The sequence below is a fragment of the Barbus barbus genome, assembly GCF_936440315.1.
Source record: "Barbus barbus genome assembly, chromosome: 24".
NCBI classification, from domain to species: domain Eukaryota; kingdom Metazoa; phylum Chordata; class Actinopteri; order Cypriniformes; family Cyprinidae; genus Barbus; species Barbus barbus.
Genome location: NC_136752.1, coordinates 23431642 through 23447849, shown reverse-complemented (window position 1 = coordinate 23447849; position 16208 = coordinate 23431642). Strand labels below are relative to the sequence as shown.

At 36.8% G+C, this 16208-nt stretch overlaps 3 protein-coding genes across 6 annotated transcripts in view; 1 reads left to right on the top strand and 2 right to left on the bottom strand.

Moving 5' to 3' along the window:
• LOC306844198 (scavenger receptor class A member 3-like) overlaps positions 1–6881 on the bottom strand; it is a 20677-nt gene extending 13796 nt beyond the window's left edge. The window contains exons 1-3 of the mRNA XM_079376156.1: positions 5699–6881; positions 3326–3874; positions 2230–2325 (exon numbers count right to left, since the gene is read on the bottom strand). The gene's annotated coding sequence lies outside the window, so the exon portion shown is untranslated. The remainder of the gene's footprint in view (positions 1–2229; positions 2326–3325; positions 3875–5698) is intronic.
• Positions 34–5862, top strand: LOC306844200 (clusterin-like). 2 transcript variants are annotated; one of them, XM_079376160.1, is made up of 9 exons: positions 34–178; positions 1996–2126; positions 2204–2352; positions 3189–3359; positions 3447–3852; positions 4474–4614; positions 4746–4972; positions 5055–5230; positions 5321–5862. In XM_079376160.1, the coding sequence occupies exons 2-9, from the start codon at positions 2039–2041 to the stop codon at positions 5331–5333; spliced, it is 1371 nt and encodes a 456-aa protein (XP_079232286.1). In that variant the 5' UTR covers positions 34–178; positions 1996–2038; the 3' UTR covers positions 5334–5862. The 2 variants fall into 2 exon arrangements, with proteins under 2 accessions (XP_079232286.1, XP_079232287.1); XM_079376161.1 differs by having other exon boundaries at positions 116–178; positions 2019–2126; positions 5321–5598.
• The window catches only part of LOC306844196 (ralBP1-associated Eps domain-containing protein 1-like), a gene marked incomplete at its 5' end in the record, with an annotated part of 16202 nt that continues 6661 nt past the window's right edge, over positions 6668–16208 (bottom strand). For 2 of the 3 annotated variants that reach the window (XM_079376150.1, XM_079376151.1), the window contains 12 exons: positions 6668–8873; positions 8981–9086; positions 9408–9556; positions 9634–9723; positions 10080–10253; positions 10361–10425; positions 10529–10659; positions 10879–10951; positions 11042–11140; positions 13439–13526; positions 13898–13978; positions 15564–15685. In XM_079376150.1, the coding sequence (XP_079232276.1) occupies positions 8805–8873; positions 8981–9086; positions 9408–9556; positions 9634–9723; positions 10080–10253; positions 10361–10425; positions 10529–10659; positions 10879–10951; positions 11042–11140; positions 13439–13526; positions 13898–13978; positions 15564–15685 (1247 nt within the window). In that variant the 3' untranslated portion in view covers positions 6668–8804. The remainder of the gene's footprint in view (positions 8874–8980; positions 9087–9407; positions 9557–9633; positions 9724–10079; positions 10254–10360; positions 10426–10528; positions 10660–10878; positions 10952–11041; positions 11141–13438; positions 13527–13897; positions 13979–15563; positions 15686–16208) is intronic. The other variant, XM_079376152.1, reaches the window with a different exon arrangement.

Here is a 16208-nt window from a genome sequence, read left to right as displayed (position 1 = left end):
AATATTGCCCACTTCTGGTCAGACGGAGCCTCTGCCATTGACAATAACAGTTTCTGGAAAAGTCCAAAGCCATTCTCATCCCATGAATTACGTAGTCAACATCACCCAGCCTCCCAGTATAAAAACAAATCACAGGAGGCACAGTCCATCTGCAGGGAAGTAAAAGAATCCAAGCAGGGTGAGTACAGAGAGCATATTACAAGGATGTTGACAATTTTGTTTATATAAATATGGTTTTATAGGTATTATTCCATGATTGCGCATAATATATACATTTATGTAAGATGTTATTTATATTCTGGTTACAGTGATGTAATACCTATTTGACGTACTATAAAATTGCATTGTAATTAATGCTGCATTTATGCATTTTGCCAAACTACTGAGCAATAACCAACTACCGCATAAATGTAAACAAGATTCTGTTTGTACTTGGCATGAGATAGAATAACATGCAATTTATGCTGTTTTTGAATTACAATTCATCCTTATGTGGTTAATGTCATCCAAAATGTCTAACTGGGCTGTTTGTTGAGTCGAGTTTATCTGTGCCTTCCCTAGGCGAAGTTGTATTGATTTTTTCAGTGCAGAGAGGAATTTGTCTCGCAGCCCCAAGCCGATGAGGGGAACTAAGCAGGGTCAACTGCATTCAGGATGCATACTGTGCCCTAGCAAGATATCAATAAACAAAGCAAATCCCCTCACTCAGAGCAAGCCATCTGTGTGACACTTACAAACAGCACAGAGATGTGTAACCTCATTCCAAAACAAATATCACGATTAGGCACAAGGGCAAGATTAATTCAAACAAAAGCAAGAAGAAGATAAAATGATTTTGAGAAACTTCAAGGTTAGATTGTGGAGAAAGCAAAACACTGCAAGTTGCACACCATGTTTTACATCACAAAAAAGCAACTTTCCATGTGACTCAGTATTTCTGTCTGTTTTCCAAAGTTTGTGCAGATTTCTTGTGTAACTAGGCTCCTGGCTTTAATTTGGTAGAGTTTGGGTTTCTATGTACATGTACAGAGGCTAAAAAGAGGAAACTTGTCCCCATGACTGCCTCAAAGCTTTTATGATGTTTACTTAGACTCTGGTGTGAATTACGAACTTAACAGCAGCTGTTGAGGACCAATGGTTTGTCTTTAGAACTGTCAAACATGATTAAAAGTACAGCATTATTAAAAAGGGAATCACAGTTTTTTCTTAAATTAAGCTTTGGTGAAAGTGACTCAGCAAGTTTATGAACATGAACAACTGCAAAACCCACAATCTAGTTGGAATCACAGACATTTCTGCAAACTCACAAAACTGGGATTAAATTTTGTCAGAGCAAGCTTTAGTGAAGGGGATTTGCTTTCAAATTCATGGAATCAGTGAATGGAACATTTAAATGTTTGCACGTTTCTACACTTCCAATGATGTTGTTCTTCAAAGCCTTTTCGTTTGATACTGGTTAAATGGATATCTAACACAAAAGTGAGTCATCACTTACTCATCCTCATGCCATTCAAAACCTGCATGACTTTCTTCTGCACAACACAAAAGACGATATTTTTAACCAAAACAACACTGGACCCTATTGACTTGTATAGAGAAAAAAAAAACACATTTTTAAAAATATATTCTTTTGTGTTCCATGAGGTTGTGTTGAAATGACATGAGGTTGAGAAAATAATGGCAGAATTTTCTGGTTATGACATTATATAGCACAATATATATATAAGGCACAATAAATCTGTTTGGTCCTCTGTTCAGAAACATCAAGGTCGCAGAAAGATAAAAGCCATTTGTATCTGACCTACGATATAAATAGACATGCTGATACAATGGATTAATTTCCCACACAGTCTGTCTGAGTGCGTCTCACATAAACCGCATTATTAACAGTGTGGGTTCATGTTCATAAACTTGCTGAGTCATTTTCACCAAAGCTTAATAAAAAAAAGAAATGTACTATTAAATGACCCACTATTTCCTGATTTATGTTCATAGTGTTAAACCGCTTCTGAAACCAGGACACTAGCAGCCACCAAAGATGAAGGTCTCATGGTCTCTGCTGGGACTTTCTCTTCTCTACCTCTCTGCAGAGTGTCTGCTACCACCAACTAAAGAGGAACTCAATCGTAAGGGCATTTTCTTCTGTGCATACATGTTGTGCTCAATTAGGGAGAGTAATGTAACCGTTTTTGCTTTTTGGCAGAGATCTCACTGCTTGGTGAAAAGTACCTGGATAAACAGATTGAAAATGCCATCACTGGGGTGAAGGAGATGAAGACTGTGATGGAGCAAACAGATGAGGAGCACAAGAGGTTCAAGTCTGAACTAGAGAAAACAAAGCAACAAAAAGAGGTAAGACAGGAAGAGGATAGATAGACAGACAGACAGACAGACAGACAGACAGCATTAAATAAAAATTAACATTATACAGAATTTATTAATCTTGTTAAAATTACATAAATATTCATAGTTAACGTTTCAAGTTGAATTAATTAACTATCAATTAAATCTGAGAACAATTATGTAGATCAGTTGCATAATCTACATATATTATTACATTTTAACATTTCGAGTATAAATTCACATGAACAAATTCATTGTGAATTAAATTAACAATGCAAAGTTTATATACAGTATAAATTATTAACAGATCAATAAAAACTGAGATTAATCATATCAATTACATCATCTACATATTTAAATACAATTAACTAACATTTCAAGTTGTATAAATTAACATTAAGTAATTTATTATGAATTAACAATGAGCAATAGTACATTCATAAATTATTATTAAACTAGATCAACTCAAATGCTGAGAAAAATTATGTAGATTAATTACATAATCTACATATATTAATGCATTGACATTTAACAGTTGTAAAAATTAAACTTAGGTAATTTATTACAAATTTACAGTAATATATTTATATTGTGTTTTACTTATATTATATATTAGTTTTTACATAGATCAATAAATGCTGAGAAAAATAGTTTGTTGTTACTTCATGACACCCATTTCATTTGTTAACTAATGTTAATGAATTTAACCTTAAAGTAAAGTGTACCTGCGATCTAATAAAATCACCTCCATACATTTTTAAGTTTGACATAAGTGTCTAAATATTTTCTTGGGCCCCTGCAGTTAATTGCTCTTTTTTTCTTTCTTGTGCTATTCCTTCAAAAAGTATGCTCTGAAGGAGGCTGAGGAGATGGAGGAGAAGCTGAGTGAGCAACAGCGCGTGTGTAATGAAACCATGCAGGCTCTTTGGGAGGAGTGCAAGCCCTGCTTGAGAAAAACTTGTGTTAAGTATTATTCACGCACCTGCAGCAGTGGGGCCGGCCTGGTGGGACGACAGGTGATACATCTGCACAAAGTACATCCCTGCAATTATCCTGACTTCCTTCTGGTGCTTGCAACCATCCTTCTCTTTGTCTGTTTTTAGCTGGAGGACATTTTGAACAGGACCTCTCCCTCCTCCATTTGGATCAACGGGCAGAGCATTGAGACCCTGTTGGACGAGGACCAGCAACAGACCAGACGCTTCCAAGACCTGGAGGAGCGGTATACAGAGGTTGCAGATGGAGTGGACAACATCTTCATGGACAGCATGAAGGTTTTTGACCACATGCGTGCCTTCCACCAGCCCAGCTTCTTCCCCAGCTCTTTCCGTATGCCCAGCATGTTCGGTGGAGAGTCCAGCCGGGCCGCTCGTGTCTACAGGTCCCCTCTACACAACCCAGAGTTCCACAGCTTCCACAGCATGTTCCGCCCCATGATGGACATGGCAAGAAACATGTTCGACTCCTTCGGGCCCTACGTGGGAAGTGATATGGATTTCCCTTCTGAAGGTAAATTTCAGGGTCTACAAGCCTGGATGTAACAAGTACAAAGTTAAAAATGCTGTAAGCAATATTTATCACACTTAAAGGGACAGTCCAACCAAAAATGCCATCACCGTTTACTCATAGTAATATTGCTCCAAATCTGTATGAATCTCTTTCTTCTGTTAAACATAAAACAAGGTATTTTGAAGGATGTTAAAACAGTTTAGGTTACCATAGACCTCCATTGCTTTTTTTCAGTAGAAGTCAATGGGAAACTAAATGGTTTAGTTACCAACATTTCTCAAAATATTGTCTTTTGAAAACAAATGCAAGAAAGAAAATTCTGTCATCAGTACTTGCCTTCAGGTTGTTTCGAAGCTGTATGCATTTTTTGCTATATAAATATATATATAAAAAAGAAAAAAAATTCACAATACTATTTTTTTTCACAATACTGTGTATGTGTATATATATATATATATATATATATATATATATATATATATATATATATATATATATATATATATATCCCTTTACTATGGCAATATGACATAATACACTATAATGACATAAAATAGTATTTTATTGCTTACAGACTGCTTACACCCCAGATGCATTTAATCTGTAAACCTGTATTCACAGATGGCAGAGTAAACGAGGATGTTATTATAACTAAACCATTTGGAAATGATAAGATGACCTGCAGGGAGATTCGTCGCAATTCTGCTGGCTGCATTAAACTGAAGGATGAGTGTGAGAAATGTAAAGAGATCCAGCATATTGGTAAGTGCGATACTAAAATACACAATTTTACATTATATTATCCAGCACAGACATTACAAACATTTGGTCCCAATTTGGGAGTTTTTGATGAGAATTCCATCTTACAATTATAGCTTTGTTTTCTTCTTTAGACTGTTCTGGAAAGAGGCCCCTGGAAGGCCCCCTGAAGGAGGAGCTGGAAAAGGCTCTTGCCAGGGCTGAGAGTTTAACCCAGGAGTACAACAACGTGCTAAAACTATTTCAAGAGATGATGTTCAACACCTCTAGTGTGCTGGACCTGTTCAACAAGCAATTCGGCTGGGTGTCCTCTCTAGCTAACCACACCAAAAATGAAGATGGCTTCTTTCAAATACAGGGAGTAGGTGCTAATTATGTGATTCAGCACAACTGTAACTGCTTTCACTATGCAGATCTCTCAACTGCCAACATTTTATGTGCAGGTGATGTCAAAAGGCTCAGATAAAGCAGAGAACCCAGAAGACACTAAAGTGTCAGTCAAACTGTTTGACGGGCCAGATATGAGCTTCACAGTGCCAGGAGACATTCCCTGGAGCGACCCGAAATTCTCAGAGGTGGTGGCACAGGAGGCTTTGGATCATTACAAACAGAACATTGTGTAAGTCTTAACACCGATCCATTTTAATTAGCTAAAAATCTTATTAATGTGATTAAAATGTATCAAATATATTCATGTTTTCCTCTCCAGGGTCACAAAGTAAATGTTTTGGAGGGCAGGCGCTTCTGATGAAGAAAATATATTCTCTGAGAAACCCGAAATGCACTTGAGAAGATCCTTATGAATTAGAATTATAATACTGAGATGTTGTATTCATGTAGCTGGATGTCCTTTGTCTAGCATTATTCCTGCTGTTTCATCCTGCTTAACACTCAGAGGCTCTACAGAGATTGTATAGAATAAGTGCTTATTTGACAATGCTGACTGTACATTGTCACATACCAATAAAACACAAAACTTCCACATTTTCCTCATCTCTCAATGAACCAAAAGATATGTGGTGTCAAATTTCCAGCATAGCAAGACAATTTCACACATTTTATTTCAGACATAAAGGTAAAAATTCACCTTCTGTAACCTTCACTCGACTTCCTCCACTGGTGGCACTTCCATTCTCCATCCAAACAGCAGAAACCTTTAAAACAGGACTGAAGATACATCTCTTCTGAGAGCATGCAAGTAATTCCTTATTATTAACTGCACTTAAAAATAAACTATTTCTGTGCTGTTCTGCATTCTGCATGGTAATACGTTTCTGCCATTACAGAAAATTTTATTTTACCCTTGGATTAATAGCTTCTGCATAAATTATTCTTATCTTGATGTGTTAATATAACGAATAATGAATCTGAATATATAAGACTTTATTCTTTATCCTAAAATATTTAATATTTTTAATGTGGTTTTAGATTATAAACTTTAGTCAGGGTAGAGCCAAATTATTAATTTTTGACACATGAAAATGAGGCTCAAGGGACAGAAGCACTTTGCTCGATGTTTTGAAAATTGTGATCATCTACCTTTATTCAATACTTTTTTTCACAGCCTCATTTTCATCCACCTTAAATGTCTAACCTAATTAAGGTCTATTGTTTCAGTTCTAATCTCTAATCAAATTAGAATGTATAATTCTTTTATAATTATACTGCATAATTCAACATGACAGAGCGCAATATTGCTTTTATACAAGAGCTTAACAAACAAAAAGCTAATAGTAAGCAACTTATAATTTTAGACACGATATTCATCTAAATAATATTGCTAGTTTTTTCCTCCACCAACAAAAATAGTTCCACACAAAGTCGAAACAGAATCAACCTTCGGGTCTCCAAGCAACACACAAATTACAGAATCAGTGTCTTTGAACAAATCAATGATTGAATGAGTCGCTCATAAAGACAGTAGTCATTTGTTTTGTTCTTGAATCAGTGTTTTTCAACTCAATCACTTTTCACTCACTCATAAAGACAGCTGCTTATGAGTTGACTCAAAAGCACTACTGGAAAACAGTTGGAGCGCTTGACAAAAAAGGAAATTATTAAAATATTGTGCCATTTTTATTTTGTGTAAAAATCACACAGCTGCTAGTTCATTCTGCAGAGACACATCCATGCAGTTAAACATTTATGATCCCACAGCCATTATATAAGCAATTAAATAGAATATTTGCTGTTAGTCAGCAATTAATGCAAATTTACATATGAGATCAAAAGGTGTGTATCATACAATATACAACATACCCCTGATACAGTAAATCAGCCTGAACAGCAGGGAGAAAAGGCTCACCTTGATTTAACATTGGGGGGGGGGGGGGGGCTTCGGGGGGTACATTACTGTGAAAACCTGCACACCAGGAAGTAAGGCTTTAAGGATGAGTAAAAGAAAAACACAGACATCAGTCAAAACAAACCGACGAATGAAAGACACAGTGCAAGTCTATGTAACAGCACAAACGTCACATTAGTTCAGACATTACAGATACAAATCGAGTGGTTCGTTAAGAGACTTTTATACAAAATCAGATTTGTGAACGACATGCAAAAATAGTGATGAGAAAAGACAAATGAAAGCCGAAGGTGAAAAAGTGCAGTCGTAGTTTTAGGTCTCAGGTTTACGTACTGATGATGTCTCAAGAGTTTATGATGCAGGACTGAATCAGATCATGTACCGTATGAGGTACAGCCAACATTTGAGACTGAGAGAGGGACACCTGCCATCCCGGGGTGAAAGACTGTACAAGGTTGAATGGGTCGTTTTGTTAGAACACAACAGAGTGTGTTAAGAGAAGAAAAGAAAGCAGTTTTTGATGCCATACATTTGTAACTGTTGTCTCACACACATGAAACAAACACGCACCAATGTGCCGTCCACGGGTATGGCGAGGAAGAAATATTAAAGGGGCAGTTCATCCAAAAATAACAATTCTGTAATTTGCTCAAAACCCATAAGATTTTCTTTCTTTCACGTGACACAAAAAGTGAATTTTGGGAGAATATCCTGGTCACTCTTTTTGAAATAATGAGACAGTTTACTAACAAGAGCAGCGTTAAAGCATCCCATACAACATTTGCATTATATTTCTAATTATTAAAGGCATAAAATAGCTTTCGCACGAGGAACAGACTGAAATTTAAAATGGTTATTCATAATTCTCTTTGCCATGTTTCTGTAAGAGAAGTGACTGAGTTGTAAACATAAGATTAAACTGATTCGTTTGAAACTTTTCAATGATTCAGATTATCCAGAAAAAATTAAAGAATCATTCACAAATTTGACTGATCTGGTGCTCAAGTTCAACTCAATGATTCAGTCGCAGCAGAAGAACACTACACACACACAAAAAAAAAAAAATCAGTGTCTGTTCCTTGCGAACACAAATCATATGACCATGAAATCATTTCTAAATAGCACTTTTTTGGAGTATCTTTTGAATCACTGGAGCTTGAAATTCCCAGTCCTTGTTTACTGTCATTATTGGAAAAATTACAGCCACCAATATTCTTCAAAAAAAAAAAAAGAAAAGTCATACGGGTTTATAACAACATGAGGCTCAATAAAAAAACTAAAGAATTTTCATTTTTGAGTGAACCGTCCCTTTAACAAGTGCCTATCAGAATCAGTTTTCTAAAGCGCACTTCTGAAATAGTATGATCTCCCAAAAATCAGGTCTCCCCTCTGTACGACCAGTGCATGGCCTAACATGATTGTCTGAGCACACACGGGTGCCTCTAACATGGAAGAACATGACAAGCTGCCTAGGGACTCTGGAGAACAGGAGGGGAAGAGGATCCTTCATGTTTACCAGAATTACAGCCTCCTGCCGGCCATGACGTCAGGCTCTTGCCTCACACGCTAAACATAACCTGCAATGTCTGGGGTACTACACATACAACCACTCAGACTTTCTGTTTCATCAAAGTGCCACAACGGATAATGTTCCTGGACCCCATCCCTCTGAATGGCTGTGTGAGACAGAACAGTCTGGAGGAAGCAGCGATTGTGTCTCTTCTCACACAGTCAGCAGAGGAGTGGAGACGGGTGAAATGGACATCCTGCCAGAGGATCCAAGAGACCACTCAAAAAAAATTTAAAATATAAAGAAAAAAAACTGGGGTAATCACTCTTTCATACACACAAACATTCAATCTGAAGCGAACACACACACACACAGTTTTTACAAATGCGAAAAAGGTCTAAGCTGTTCCAGTTGCACTTCAAGCGATATTCTTTCTTCTAGCAGGTCCTAAGAGGACAAAATTTGGAAAAGGACAAATTGTCAGACATTTGAACAGCTTGTCTTATCAGAATCAGAATAAAATGGTGGTCACATTCAAGGACATCTCCCAGTACCTTCAACTGCTGCTGTAATTCACTGTTGAGTCTGGCTAAAACCGTATTCGTTTCTTTGTTTCTTCTAATGGAAGCCTGGATGGCCTTCTTATCTTTACCGATAGACCTGTTTTTAAACAGAACAGGAAGAGGAAGTGTACTTTAGGGTACAAGCAAACATACTGAACATAGCTGGGCAAACCTCTCAACAAAGTACATATATGGGGGAAAATATATATTATATTGCATATTATTTATATTTATATATAAATAAGCATTTATATTTATTTATAATTTTGAATACAACAAAAATATAATTGTATCCAGGAAATTGTATTGACATTTTCATGATTTTCATTGCTTAATTGTGAGAATCATGCCTCAATCTATTGAAAAAAATATATATATACATAAAATAAAATTCAGTGTTCTCTCCTGTCGATCTTACCGTGGAATTGAGGGCTGGGTTGCTAGAACAGTGGCTATGACGTTAGACTTTTGCGGGAGGTCCTCCACATCTGGTCTGAGCTCATCTTCTGATTTCAGTCTTCGACGAACAGGTTTAGGGGGTGGGGCCAATGGAGTGGATACTTTGGCCTATCAAAAACACATTGAGCGATTATAATGTTGAAGTAATATACAATATGAAGACTGGTTGGTAGAGAATGTCTTACAGAGTTGACAGTTGTTGCATTTCGTTCCTCTGCCTGAACGTCGTTCTTTGCTGTTCTCATCGTCCCGGTGGTTTCTGCACATTTTTCTGCCTGTATATACAAGAATTTACATTGTATTTTCTAATTTATTACGGTTTCCACAAAAATTTCAATTTTAATCAGTACAACTGTTTTGTTTCCATTAGTGATAATAATAAGAAATGCTTTTAAGCACAAAATAAGAATATTAGAATGATTTGATTAAATAAATTCAGTCTTGGTGAGCATTTAAAAGGGTAATGTATAAACATTTCTTTATAGGAAATTTAACATTAACTTGTTTAACATGTGCTAAAAAAATTTTTTTAAACAATTCATCTGTGCATATTTTCTGCACCACAAAGGCTTAGGTTAGGCTTTCCTTCATAATCTGTCATCATCATAATAATAAATGGCTCCATTTGTACCTGTCCACTGTCAGATGGTTTCTCTCCATCATCTGCTGGCTGGTCGACAGCAAAAGCCTGGAACTGGCTGAAGTCAGCAAAGTTGGGCTGTTCTGGCATCTGCTGGGGTGACGTGCTGGTATGTGCTGGAAGACCATCTCCCTCTACCGAACGGTGACCATGTGGCACTGATGTCTGGGGATTTGTAAATTTCATATTGAATTACTCTTCTAAAGAAAGTGTAATAGTTGTCTAATTATCTGAAAGCAGTTTATACAGAATTGCTAACCACTGGGCTATACCTGTGTGGGCAGTGGTCTGGGAGGCACTGCTGGGGGAAATGCAACTACACCCGGCTGCTGCGGACCTGATGGAGAAGTAAATACAAAAGAGAACTTCAGCTTTTCCTAACCGCACCCCAACTAAACATGAAGCTATGTTACCTGATAAATGTTTGTGTGCATGCATACCTGCAGGGACAGCAGCAAAGTTTCTGTTCATGTCTAGAGAGGAGGACCGTGAGTGAGAGGCGTTGGGGCGGGGCGGAGGTGGGGGCGGAGCCACAACTTTCAGTCCTTCCGGAGAGGTGCCAGAGTGAGACCTGTAATAGCACGAGCTGTAAATACTTTTGACTGGAAATGTCACACCATGTTCTAATCAAACATGATATGACAAAAAAACTGCATTTAAACCACTTAATAATTTCCAAATCTAATTCATGTTAATCTGACCTTTTCTTTTAGCCACAACAACATAAACACAAAGAAGAACAAAGGTCAAAGCGAGTCTGAATTTGGTGCTGTTGCAAGACGTTAAGTACCTTTGTCTGTTCACAGCGCTTGAAATGGGCTCTTGATCAGATGTAAATGAATCTGAGCTGCTATAGCCATCTCCTGTAAGGAAGGGTAATGGGCTCTGAATGAATTATGGGAGAAGATTTCCTGTCAATTGATTTAATGCTTGAATAGCCCAGATGTACTTACCAACAGTGGTACCAGGAAACTTAATAGTTGCTGCTAACTTGGTCTCATCAGAAAGTTCTGGTGGGTTTGCCATTAACGGACTTGTTGGATGCGTGTGATCTGTAAAACCAAGAGTAAATAATCCAATTTGTTTAAAAAATATTACATCCATCCATCTAGTAACTATACTACAGTTAAAAAGTTCAAATAAATAAATTAATAATTTTATTTGGCAAGGATGCATGCAATTATTCAACAGTGACGGTAAAGATTTTTACGTTGTTTAAAAAAAAATTCTATGTAAACTAAGTTCAGTTCTTTCAAAGGTTCTATTTATTGAAATATCCTGATGAAATTCATGGTTTAAAAAATATATTCAGCAGCATAACTGTTTTCAACACTGATAATAAGAAATGTTTCTTGATCACCAAAACAGCACATTAAAATGTTACATGTGACACAAGAGAATGGAATAATTGCTGCAGAAGATTCAGCTTTGCCATCACAGAAATAAATTAAATTTTAAAAGAGATTAAAATAGAAAATGCTTATTTGTTTGCAATTATGTAATTGTAATAATTGTATTATAATAATATTTCACAATAGTAATGTTTTACTGTATTTTGTATTAAATTCAGCCTAGATTAGCATAATTTTTTTGTGTGGTTTCACAGACAGGGTTTAGACTAAGCCAGGATTAGGCCATAGTTCAATTAAGACATTTAAGTAATTTTTATAAACGTGCCTTAGGAAAAAACATTACTGGTGTCTATCTTGAGACAAAACAATGGCATTGATATATTTGAAGATTGAGCAGTGCAACTTTCCTTCAGTTGAAACACCTTAGACTTAGTGTTTAGTCTGGGACTAGGTTTAAAGGGGTCATATGATGCTACTTTAAAGATCATTATTTTGTGTATTTGGTGTAACAGAATATGTTGACATGCTTTAATGTTCCAAAAACACATTATTTTTCAAATACTGTACATTATTGTAGCTCCTCTATGCCCCGCCTCTCTCAAACGTGTCGTTTTCTACAAAGCCAATCCTTCCAACAAGTGCAGTCTGCTCTGATTGGCCAACTGACCCAGTGCATTGTGATTGGCCGAACACCACAAGCACGAGTTGGAAATGTAATGACCCTTACCACAATCGCGAGCTTTAGCTTTCAAGTTAGTTTTATCAGTTCAAGCCCAAAAGGGGAACAAAGTCACGTGACAGACACCGTGATGATGCTTGTATGTATTTGCAGTACACAAGCCGCGGTTAAGATGATTTCTGACAGGCTGTACACTCCGCTGTGATGTGACCCTGTTTCCCTCACACATACACACGCAACGCGTTACACATGCAAAACTCCGCATTTGAACAGTCAATAGCAAATACTTGAACTAATAACAAAACATACTTACAGTCGCTGATTCAAGAGCGCCAGATTGTCATAGCATTTTTTTAGAAATAGCCTGCGTGCACAGCCAGCATTGTAATCTAACGTTACTTTGTACTCTTCACGAAACTGTTGTCCATAAAATGCATTGCACAAATTCAAACATTTAGGTTGTGCTGTTGTGTTGTAAATAAATCTTAACCAATGATTCCTAATTGCATCTACTTTCGGAAGGCCGAATAAAGTGCTTTTGCTTTCGCATAGAAACACACAGCGTCTCCCTGACATGGCTGCATCAACACTACTGCGGTAACTGAAACCACGCCTTCTTTCTTTGCGTGCACATTTGGGCGGCATTACGCGAATATTTCCACATCGTGAAGTAGAGATGTGGGGGCAAGTTGGAATGAGCCGTTTTAGGGGGTTGTGGATGAGTCTCAACTATTATAAAGAATATCTCTTTGGTTTTGAGACTTTAGGGATCTCGTCTATGCACAAACAGCTTGTAACACTCCAAAGAGTAAGGAAAACTTGAAATCGCATCATATGACCCATTTAAGCCTTGAGCCATAAGTCTGTGAAAGTGGGGGTTAAATGATAGTGTATGTTAATGATGGATTGTGACAGAAAGAGTCCTATAAGAGATTTCTAGATCGAAAATTACAAGTTCTACTAAATAACTAGGTTTTACATTTCCTGAAAACAAAAAACATTGGTGCTTCTGCATGTTTTACTGTAATAATACACTAAGGTGTTCTGGTCAAATAAAGCCTAAACCTAAGTCTCTGTGATATGAAAAATATGGCCTTTGATCCTTTCTTCAATGCAGGTTATTTTAGGGTGAAAAATCATTTAAAAAAAATTATATACCCTTAAACTCAAGTATGAGATATAGTAATAAAGATGGAGAATACACCACCACCAACAACAAGATCATTTAATTAATCTTGAGAATAAAACCTTCAAATGTTGCTGCTTAGAATTCAGTCAAAAATATAATTTGCACTGTAAATGCACATAAACAGACGCACCACTTCCAGTTCTCTTGAGCTCCATCTCTTGCATGTGGATCTTGCTGGGTGTCATACGAATGGGCACAGGGTGGACTATTGCTGTATCCTACAATAAACAAGCACATCAACTACTGCTGTCACAAAACTACAACTGTGTACCTAATGAAGATTTATCATGTCAGTCATAAAGAAGAACAAGGAATAGTTAAGAACCTGACACTGAGTAACTAAACAAACATTTTATCACAACACCGTCAAAGGACAGCCAGCAGTCATCACTTGGATTACGTGAAAGAACGAGCATGAAAGAATTACCGGTAAGCTCAGCAAGCAAAAGAAAAACAAAAAATGAATCATTTGATGATGGCACTGTGGCTGTGAATTTATCCTGAGGACATGCGCTCTCAGAGAGAATTTACAGAATACTGGGTTAATGAATATCATTAATCATGAAAGAGCATTGAGTGATTGACTTACAGGGTCAGCTGGTGCAATGTTAGAATCAAACTGGGTCAGAGTTTGTGAGCTTGATGAGCGTTCGCTAAAAGTCTCCCACTGCTGGAGAGACAGAGCAGAGACATGTCAACAAGGTAGAGCAACTCCACTCCTCACACAAGCAAACAGAGGCCATAATACAACAACAGAGTGCCCTTTCCACCCTCTGACTGTTAAGAGAAACCCGTGATATGTCCTGCATTGTACTGTTGCATATTCTCTGGCGTCCACAGAGGACCAATTGTCTTCCCAATGACCTTGTAGGCTGAGAGGTAGAATGTCACATTTTATTTCCCTATTACGAGAATCAGCTTAGAAGAAACAGGCTCAAAAGAGAAACCCCAATAATTAGATCTTGTAGATCAAAACGTACTGACCTGGGCTGCGTTTCCATCGTAAGCCTAAGTTGATCATTGCTCCATTGGTGACAATGGTTGTACAATCAATTTAGGCTTATGACGCTTTTGGGAAATGCATCCCTGTTTAAAGATGAAGTGTGTCAATTTGTAGTCAATTAAAACTACAAAAAGAATGACTACTTGAACAGGTTTTTTGAACAGTCTTCCCATCTCCCTCTGTCATTGGTTGACCAAACAGATAATCCCGGCCTAAACTCCACTGGCATTGCTTGAGCCAATATTGCTGTGTCAGGATGCTCAAACAAATAATTAGCAAGCACCTTTTTTTTTTTTTTAAGAAATTAACCAATAAATATCTCACTTAAAGTTACTTAGTACCTATTAAGCTGGGATAGGAGAAAGCATTTAATATTCAAATAAAATAAGAAAAGGAACAGAAAACCAACATGAATCAAAATGGACTTTTTTGCCATCTTAAATGTCTCCAGTCCTATTTTGCAATATTTAACAATTATTCTGTAGATAAATGTTTGGAAACCAATTTCCATCATATAAGCAAAAAAAAATCATGCTTTGGTAAATCATGATTTTGACATAAAAATTTGAAACCATGACAAAGAATCATAATGATGACATAAAATTGACTTGAAATCATAATTCTGACTTCTTAACTCATAATTCTGATTTATGTCATAATTATGACATAGTATCTCACCATTTTGATATGAATTGTCATAATTATTTACCAAGTATGATTTGTGGCAGAAATGGGATATCATAGAAACATGTTACTTTTCATCATATTTTATTTTAAAATTTGTAAAAAAAATGTCTGGTTTCATGCCAACATAACCCTGAAAAATCATGTCAAACAATAAAATTATAGCTCACTGTGCTGGTATAACACACACACATGATCCAATTAAATCCTGTCATTGTTTCCCACTGAATATTTTGTTTCACTCGGAAATGTGTCATATTATGGACATAGTGTCATAGAATTCCATTAAAAATATTGCAGGAGGTTAATGTAATACTTTACAAAATGTGACTTCAGGTCAGCAGTTTTGACTACAAGGTCGCCACATTCCCAACAAAACAGTGAAGAATTAACTGTCACAACAATTCTCATGAGAGTGTTACATGTCTGGAGATGAAAGTGTGCTTTGCTGGCACCACTTTCTCCTGACCAAAAGTGTATTAGTTTTATTTTCCCATAAAGAAAGGCAGATAGAACTACAAAAACGAGTGAAAGAGGTAAAGTACATTGGGAACACCAAAGTCCAAACCTCATTGCTTTGATTGAGCTCAGGCCAGTTCTGGTTCAGGGAAGGCATGGAAGGAGACTTATTTGGAGTGACCTCCACAGGGGAAGCAGAAAAGCCCACTTCAGGAGCAGGTTCTGGAGCTCCTGAAACATACAGACAGACAGACAGAGAGACAATAAAGAAATTATTCTCAGAATTTATGCTCAGGTGCAGACACCTGAACATCATTCAGCATGATATGGAATCAGCAGAATAATATTGCATCTAAAGGTCTTAAACATCATAAAACTTCACAAGGACTCTCAGGGTCCCAAGGGCATATTCTATGTTCCATTTTAATATGCGAAAACTGTTGCTAAGATACAGGCTCATTGCCTATGAAGCTGTTATTAGAATATTGTAATTAGAAGCAAGTTCGTTCTCTGTCTACAATGAAACTAAAATGCTGAGAAGTGACAATATCATAACCAACTGCAACATTTTTTAGACTTTATATGTACTTATCAGGACCGAGATTTCAAATAAATCAGTTTATTGCAACATTAGCTAGTTAGGGCGAAAACTTAGATCGAAAGATATTTAGCACTTTAAGCATTTTTACTATTGTAGTGAGCCTGGTTATAAGAATGTTAAAAACACAAGTTTAAAATGTAAAAATAACACAAA

Bases quoted from the DNA above. Each gene is read 5' to 3' on its own strand.
- LOC306844200 (XM_079376160.1), top strand. From the start codon at position 2,039: ATGAAGGTCTCATGGTCTCTGCTGGGACTTTCTCTTCTCTACCTCTCT. The intron at 2,353-3,188 runs GTAAGACAGGAA...TCCTTCAAAAAG, and splicing joins AAACAAAGCAACAAAAAGAG to TATGCTCTGAAGGAGGCTGA. The intron at 3,853-4,473 runs GTAAATTTCAGG...CTGTATTCACAG, and splicing joins TATGGATTTCCCTTCTGAAG to ATGGCAGAGTAAACGAGGAT.